General features: G+C 42.6%; 1 protein-coding gene across 8 annotated transcripts in view; it reads left to right on the top strand.

Annotated features, from left to right (window-relative positions):
• The first annotated feature begins 1,381 nt into the window (after nucleotides 1–1,381).
• The window catches only part of LOC117221962 (BTB/POZ domain-containing protein 7), a 44,755-nt gene continuing 37,327 nt past the window's right edge, over nucleotides 1,382–8,809 (top strand). For 2 of the 8 annotated variants that reach the window (XM_033473350.2, XM_076520485.1), the window contains exons 1-10: nucleotides 1,383–2,139; nucleotides 4,127–4,226; nucleotides 4,995–5,254; nucleotides 5,450–5,814; nucleotides 6,537–7,087; nucleotides 7,398–7,561; nucleotides 7,661–8,045; nucleotides 8,142–8,294; nucleotides 8,383–8,539; nucleotides 8,619–8,797. In XM_033473350.2, coding sequence (XP_033329241.1) covers nucleotides 5,016–5,254; nucleotides 5,450–5,814; nucleotides 6,537–7,087; nucleotides 7,398–7,561; nucleotides 7,661–8,045; nucleotides 8,142–8,294; nucleotides 8,383–8,539; nucleotides 8,619–8,797 — 2,193 coding nt within the window. In that variant the 5' untranslated portion in view covers nucleotides 1,383–2,139; nucleotides 4,127–4,226; nucleotides 4,995–5,015. Of the gene's footprint in view, nucleotides 2,140–2,551; nucleotides 2,868–4,126; nucleotides 4,227–4,994; nucleotides 5,255–5,449; nucleotides 5,815–6,536; nucleotides 7,088–7,397; nucleotides 7,562–7,660; nucleotides 8,046–8,141; nucleotides 8,295–8,382; nucleotides 8,540–8,618; nucleotides 8,798–8,809 lie in introns of those variants that run through there. The other 6 variants (XM_076520484.1, XM_033473348.2, XM_033473345.2 and 3 more) reach the window with 6 other exon arrangements.

Raw genomic sequence — 8,809 nt, 5'->3', positions numbered from 1 at the left:
GACGATACATTGTACATCTGTGGCGTCTCTGGTGGAGAAACGATGAAGCTCCTTTCGATGTCCGTACAGCGCCAATTAGTGCGGTGGCAAAACTCTCAAACTGTTAGCCAAATTCGATTGTTGGTAACTTGGCGAATAGTTTGAGCGTTTCTCTACTGGACTAATTGGCGCTGTACGGACATCGGAAGGAGCTTCACCGTTCCTCCACCAGATGCGCCACGTGTGCAGACTGCGGGATCGCCAAAAAGGACACAAAAATTTATTGCTAAAATAGGACACAAAAGACTAAACCAAGATCACAGAACTGTTCAGAAGAATCTGCTGCATCGATGTAGCACAAAAAAACCAACTGCAACATTGCGAAACGTAATTAATTACATTTTGAAGTTTGATTAACTATTGTGTTAATTAATTACATTTTTCGTCGATGTCAATTGGTTTTCCAATATGAAATCGATGCAGCAGACTCTCCTGAACAATTCTATGTCCTCGGTTTAATTTTTGATGCCATATTTTAGCCGTAATTAATGTTTTTAGAGGATGATACATTGTTCACATGTGGCGCCTCTGGTGGAGAAACAGTGAAGCTTCTTTCGACGTCCGTGCAGCGCCAATTAGTCCCGTGGCAAAACGCTCAAACTGTTCGCCGAATTACCGACAGTCGAATTTGGCTAGCAGTTTGGGCGTTTTGCCACGGGACTAATTGCCGCTGAACGGACATCGAAAGGAGCTTCACTGTTCCTCCACCAGAGACGCCACGTACGTTCAATGTATTGTCGTCTAGAAACATTAATTATGGCTAAAATAGGGCATCAAAAATGAAACCAAGGACACAGAATTGTTCAGGAGAATCTGCTGCATCGAATTAGCAGACAGAAAGAAACTACAACATCGCGAAACGTAATTAATAACATCGTGAAGTTTGGTTAACTATTATCTTAACTAATTACATTTTCCGTTGTCGTTAATTAATTTTCTTACACGACATCGATACAGCAGATTCTACTGAACAGTTCTGTATCTTTGATTCAGATCTTTATGCCCTAATTTTGCCATTATTATTGTTTTCAGGCGTCCCTGCATTGCGCATACACACATAGAAAAATCCACTAGCCAGTGATATCTATTCTATACGTATACGTACGCAGTTCGCGAGATTCTACTGAACTTTGAACGCGTTTTCCAACCTAATTTCTCATATTATATATATATATATATATTCCAATCATTACTATATCATTACAAATTTCACGAAATAAAATTTAACGTATCGGCGCCGAGTTGTCCGACTTTCGAACGCGGTTCGCGGCGGCCAATGCGCGGGACGCTTGCATTGTGGCTCCCCCTTTAGGCCGAAGAATTCATCAGTTCCATGGAAACGCAGGATAACAGTTTCCAAGAACCTAATTCCGGTCGTAGGGATCGCTCGAAAGCAAACCTATCGCGTCGTCCGCCAATAATATAGATCACGTTTGTTGTTGCTATCGAGCCGAGAGAAACCTAACCTTCGTATTCGGTGGAGGCCCCCCCGAGCACGATCGCGGCGAGACGGTGTCCGGGATCGTGGGATCATCTGTGGCCGCGCATGATCAGACGTGAGCAAATTTTTCTGTGTCAGAAAAATCCTGTCGCTGTGTGTATGCCTTTAAAACGATACACTGTTATCTGTGAAAGCGTCGCGAAACATAAACAAACTCTGTCGGGGGCACGCTGTCGTCGCGTCCCGAGTTCTCGCGTTATTTATAATCCGTGCTATCTAACCGCGTCCAGTAGCATGACCGTCCGCAACAGGATTTGTTTTCCTGCGACCGATCGTCATCAGTTGTTCCCTGTGCTCGCGACGACAATGCGTCGTCGGCTCCACGGCCCTGTTTCTCGTTTCACCCGTTATGCCGCTCGGCTGTTCTAAACGATCACGGATTCGATCGTCTCGCCGACGATAATGGAAGGAGGACCGGGCCGCACGGCGAGGAACCCACTGTGCCGCGATAAACTGTTATTTACATGCAGCTAAAGTCGACGAGTATAAACATGGCCGTCGCACTTTCTGTTGATCACTCGTGTCGGTGCGGGACCGAGGAAGCCCAGCCGGGCACGGAATAATGGACGGGACCCGTGCACGACAGATATTATATCCAGGTAAACGAAAAAGTAGCTTTCGGTCATTGCTGGATCATCTGTTTCGGCCGCTTTCGGGCCCCTCTCGGTGTTGCCTTGTCTCGCCACACTTGCTTACACACATCGATTCGGTGCCTCTCGCGTAACAACCTCGCACATATTCGCCCGTTAATTATCCCTCGGCCGGGCTTTTCCAGTTCTCCTGTCGCTTCTACGGAACAACGGGTGTTTCTCTCTCTCTCTCTACGCTTTTTGACGTGCTTCCCGCGAAGGTGACTGAACCTCGTACGTCATACGCATTGTTAACACGTAACGCGATCGCGATCATAGCTCAGCTGACTACTATTGACCTATTGGTGTTTGCTGTCAGAGCTAAGTTTTCGGGGCTGTTTTTCTGAGACAGATCCGCTGGATAATCGTGAATCCTCGATCCGTCGCGGATCGTTCCCGTAGTCGATGCAAGGATCGTTTCATCTCTGTGCGGAATTTTTTCGTTGCGTTCGATTTAAATAAGTGTGCCAGTGATGTTGTATCCGAGTGTCCTCAATCGCGAGTGTTGCATTTTGCAGCGGTGCACACGGAGCGATTCGTCTGCGTAACGTATACGTGCAACGTGTATTTACGGTGGTCGATTGTTGTTTCGATGGATTACGCATTTTTTGAAAATTATTTGTTGTTCCCTCGATGAAACGTTTTCGTTTAGTGGAACGCGTGCTCGTGGCTGTTCTCAATGAAGCTATTTTATTCGTGTATGTAATCGGCGATCGTTTGTTTATTAGTCGTCGATAAATATAAAATGAATATATATATAAATGGAAATATATGTGTATACGTATATGTGTTAATTTTTCTTTCTGTGTTTCGTTTATGTGTTTCAACCGAAGTTGTGGTTTATGAGTGTGTACGTGATATTTATCGTCGCTTTTATTATTGCATGCTTTTGTGAGAATATATTGTTAATATGTTTGTTGTACCGTGTTAATTGTAGCAGCATTTGTTCGTAGTATTTGTTGGTCAGCTGAGAATGATGGTAGTTTACTTCCTGCTACCTTACACTTCAATCTTTGCACCCAATATACATGTATTGGATATTAAAGGTCATCTGTGCAATAATAAACACTGATAACAAGTGTATTCTTGGAGTTTTGAAGGCATTGTTGGTGTCAGATGTGCTTCTCTCTTCTCACACATGGCACACTGCTTTTTCCCTTATTGTCATCCATGAGTTCGTTGCAGTGGACAATTTTTTTATTTACCGATTCCACTGGCATTTAGAATGGACAATTTATTGGTATTTTAAGTTTTAAATATAATATATAAGTATTTAAAGTTTTTATATATATAAAATATAAGTATAAACTAAAATATAAGTATAATGTAATACTTATATAAAATATAAGTATTTATATATATTTATATATATATAATGTATATGTATTTATATATATTTATATATATATATATAAAAACTTTAAATACTTATATATTATATTTAAAACTTAAGATACTAATAAATTGTCCATACTTATATAAAATATAAGTATTTAAAGTGTTAATTTTTCACATGCAACCTTCTTCGTTATTACCAGCTACAGCATTTAATTTGGCAGCGATTGTAATAACTTTTCTGTGAAGAATCCTTTTATTATTAATTAAAGCGTTCGTGTATCTCGTGTACACTAATTGAAACATTCATTCGAATTGTGCATGAACTGATTTATCGAGCTTTCTTTTTTACACGATTTAGCACGCTGAACGGACAAGTTATTTAAACAATGATTATTATTCCGAACGTTGTTCCACGTTTACACTCGTGTTTGCTGGATGTTATTTTTAAAAAAGCAGCGTTTACACACACACACAGCTTCTTCGCGCTGATTAGATACTTAGAGGCATTAATAAAACAGTTTTACCCTTAGAATAGCGCGTTAAGATAATCTGTTGTGAACACGTTGTAAACTGGCATTTGAACATGTGATGACATTGAACAATTTTTATTCCTTTCAAGCTTCGATAATTTCGTCGGACATGGGTGAACGAATTTTCGGGCATTGAGAATATATATTCGTTTAAAAGACGCTTCCGAATCAATGCAGAGCACTTTCTAGGTAAATATCATACGTTAGCTAACAAAGTGAAAGTTTCAGATGCGATCGACGGCTTTCGTTGTTTTTACGTAAACCGCTCGAAGCGCGTGTGGAAGCTTCCTTAAGGAAAAAGAAAGAAAGAAAAAATGAATATCCGAAGCACAAAGTTGCGCGAGATCACAGGAGATCACAGTTTAATCAACGAAAGATTTTACATAAATAATGAACGTATCGATAAAAAAGAAATATGAAATGCATAAATGATACGAAATTATTTATCTCACTTTTACAGTGTGTATATAGAATCATTATTTATAGCGCATGTTAATTATTAATCGTTCATTGAACAACAGAGGTTGCGCTTTTAAAAAAAGCCATTGTTCTTGGCTTTGGCGATCCGAGGTATTGGCATTGAAAATTATCGTTCGAGGTCGCCGTATCGAAGAATCGTTTGAAACAATTTTTGAAACAACATTCTATTGCATTCCGAATAAAAAAAAATTGTTTCAAACGATTAGAGAATAGAAAATAGAAAATAATATAACGAATAGAGAATAGAAAATAATATATATATATATTATTATATATTATTTTCTATTTTCTATTCTATTTATTATTTTTCTATTATTGTATATTATAATAATATATAATAATAGAAAAATAATAATTAGAACAGAAAATTTTCAATGGCAAGGTTCAAAGTTCACTGTGCTTGGTTGGTAACAGATAAAAGCGAGCGATCCTCGAGAAAGACATGTTTATATTACCCTGTGGTATCAATGATTTCAGGCTGTTGTCTCTGGGTGAGCAATGAATGTATTCCGAATTTTGACTCCATGTGTATTGCAACGCAGACGACCAAAGGAGGCACATAATTCCGATAAAAGGGATTGCTGGTTTGTGAAAAGACGGCGGGGAGATGCTTCCTACATGATACATAGGATGGGTGCTTCTGCATCGTCAAGCATCACCAGTGTAGGTGGAGATTCAGTCCAGGCAGCTAGACTCTCATCTTCTGCTAATCCCGATCAACATGGCATTGCTATCAGGTAGTTAAACATTCACGCTATCTTGTTTATACTTTGCATTTTATAGCTGTATCGTCGCTGATACAGTTCCACGCATAATTGAGAACCGGCGGCTGTCGGTATTCTCGGAATCTTAACTTCAACTTAACTTCAACAATCGTGGCAAGAAATTCGCTGAGAAAACCTGGGCTCATCTGTTCCACTTTTATTTTCCAGGGAAAAGAAGAGGAAAATGACGGGGTTCGCGACGCTGAGAAAGAAGTTCATTCGAAGACGCAGGTCTTCGAAGGCCTGCGACCATGGCAGAATAATCAGAGATTTGGTGTCGACGTGGAGCCACCTGGAGGCGACGGCTCTTCTGGAAGAGTACGAGGCCTTGGCTGCGTTGAAAGACCTCCACGTTCAAGCTGAACTAGCTAGGCCACCTGCAGCAACGTACAAACAAGACTTGTCCATGTTATACGATTACAAACACTGCTCCGACGTGGATCTCGTTTACCGCGGAGCCTGTTTTCCCGTTCACAGAGCTCTGTTGTCCGCGCGTTGTCCGTACTTCAGGGACTTGCTAGCTGGCTGTCCAGGTACACAGAGATACATATGTATTTGCGCTTAACCTTTTAGGCACGTCGCGCCGCTATAGTGGCTTTCGCGGATGTCATCTCTCCGGACGACGCGCCGCTATAGTGGCTTGCTCTAGTAGCTCACTCGCTCATCGTTCGAATCAAATAATCGTCTTCGTATGCATTGTTTCACACTTCTTCTGTCTTCGCATCGGAAATGGCGGGTTCCTCGGATCATTTGAAGCAACTTCTTCCTTTACAAAAATGTTCTCCGAGGCACCGTTAACGAGTTATTAACGAAAAACAGTGACCAATAAGAATCGAGTACGGCTGACGCGAGGCGGCCCAGCCAACCAGCGCGCGAAGCCTAGTTCCGCTCATTGGCTCGATCGCCTCGCGCCAGCCGAGCTCGCCTCTCATTGGTCACTGTTTTTCGTTGATAACTCGTTAACGGTGCCTCGGAGAACATTTTTGTAAAGGAAGAAGTTGCTTCGAATGATCCGAGGAAACCGCCACTTTCGGATTGCGAGACATTTTTTGGGACACCCTGTATATTCAGTATCAGACTCTGTACAATACACATCAGACTCTGCCGTCGAGAGAAATAACCTCGCGCAGAATTCAGCCGTACCTAAAAGGTTAACGAGAGAAGCATCATTCGAATCGTTGAACTGAACGGACAAGCGAAGAAAGAATGCTAGTAGTAGAAAGATGGCTACAGTAGTTTTCCTGTTACGTTTCAGGGTACGGTGCCAGGATATGCTTGGAGCTGAGAACACCGAACCTCGAGGTTCAAATGTTTTCAGCCCTGTTGCGTTACCTCTACACCGGCGACATTTGCCCCCACGACGCGGCCCTGGAGGCGAATCTTCTGCGGCGCTTAGGGGAGGAATTCGGCACGCCGAACCCGTTGGAACACGATCTCAGATATTTGCTGGACACCGGTGATTACGCGGACGCCGCACTAGTGTTCACGTCGGACAGTGATTATCAGAGACCGGATAGTGGAAGTTCCGAATACGGATTCCGGCCAAAGTTAGAACTGCCATGTCATAAAGCGATACTTTCTGCGAGATCTCCGTTCTTCAGGAACTTAATACAAAGACGGACTAGATCGGGGGAAGATCACACAGAAAGGGCGCTTCATATACCTACTAGAATAGTTTTGGACGAGAGTGTAATTCCCAAACGATATGCCAGAGTATTATTACATGCAGTGTATTTAGATACCGTTGATTTGTCGTTAATTATGAGAGGTAATGGTTGCGGAAACAGCGCCGGTAGTCTTGGAGAGGTAAATATGTTGCTTACGAATATGGCTTCCGTTGTACTGTCCAACGATTGTCCCACGTTTCGATAACCAATAGAACAATTTTTTCTAAAAATTGGGTACGATGCGGAAGAACGGTTCTTAAATTCAGATCTCGTATATGGAGAATATACATGTAAGACGCGTCTGTTGAATATTGAAACGTCGGAAGATGTTGAAACACGTTGGACGGTCATTTCATTTCGGACATTATGTTACGCAGCGTTTTCGAGTTAGGTGATATTGCAACGATCTCGATACCGGTGTAGACTCATTTGTTCGTATTTGCTCCAAGGTTCAAGCTCTCACTCATACTGGACGTGTTCGACCAAGTCCTTTGGAGGAAGCAATGGAATTGTACCAAATCGGCAGATTTTTGGAGTTAGATATACTGTCACAGGGTTGTGAAGATCTTATTTTAGAATACCTTACATTGGAATCGCTTCCAGCTGTACTGAAGTGAGTTTCGTGGCTCGAAGCTTTTTTTATCGGTCGTTTTATAAGTCGATGACAAAACGACTTCTTTCACATTATCGTTTTTGCCCCTTGATTTTGCAGATGGGGTAGCCAGCCTCACGGATCCGCATGGGTACACCGACAAGCGTTGCATTACCTGAGAGAGGAATTCCAGCCGGTCGCCTCTTCTTCCATCCTGCATCAGTTGGATCATGCACACTTGGCGAACGTTTTGCAAAGCCATTTTTTGCAAGCCAGCGAGCTTGAAATACTGCAGGCAGTACTCAAGTGGGGGGAACAAGAATTGGTGCGCCGTATGGAAGACAGAGAGCCTAATTTACTTAGCCATACAGTGCACTCCGTGACAAGAAAGGGGCTGAAGAAACGGGACCTAAGCGACATAGAATTACGAGAGATACTCAGCGAACTTTTACCTCTTGTCAGGATGGATCATATATTACCGCCTAACAGTGAAGCACTGACACAGGTAAGAATTTTATAATACTTTAAACGAAAATCTGTCTTTCACATTTGGAAAGAATATCTACGGGCTCGTTGATTTTAACGTGTTCTTTGTATTTAGGCTATTAGGAGGGGGTTGGTATCAACACCGCCGAGTCACATGATAGGGGATGAAAGGGAGAACCTTCGAATGAACGCTTGGATAAGGGGCGGGAAGAAGAACGGATTTTTTGTAAGGCCGAGACTGTTTATGCCGTATTACGAGGAAATCAAGGTAAATGCAGTGTAGTCAAACCCTCGATCTTCTTTCTGGTTTCGCGATCGCAGCGGCCGCCGAATAATAACTCTTCGTTCCTTCGCAGTCTTTAGTTGAGGAACAGATGGTCCAAGAAGCAGATTTAGTGAGATTACGAAGGCCACGATACGTTGCCGATATTCCCGATGCCTTGTACATGGTTGACGAGAAACCCAGACCAATTGGCACGGCCGGCGTAGATGTCCTCGCTGCCGCGTTTCCAGGTACTTTAACTGCAATTTCGCCGGCGTTGTTGTTGTTTCTTCCTTGGGAAGAACTTGTTCAGTTTAGGTTTTATTTAAGTTCCAGATTCAGTAACCTTGGCAGCTATGATGAAACGTGAGCAGAAATTGAGGCAGTCTCCCAGTTGTCAGAGGGCTATCAATTTACCGCTGTCGTCGCGGCACGAGATCAACAGGCAGGTGCGGCTACGCGTTGTCAGGGAGTTCAACTTACCCGACACGGTGGCGGATCTGTTGGAGGTGAGTACTCTT

This window comes from Megalopta genalis, chromosome 3 (genome assembly GCF_051020955.1).
Source record: "Megalopta genalis isolate 19385.01 chromosome 3, iyMegGena1_principal, whole genome shotgun sequence".
Classification (NCBI taxonomy): Eukaryota; Metazoa; Arthropoda; class Insecta; order Hymenoptera; family Halictidae; genus Megalopta; species Megalopta genalis.
This window is presented reverse-complemented; position numbering and strand designations above follow the sequence as displayed.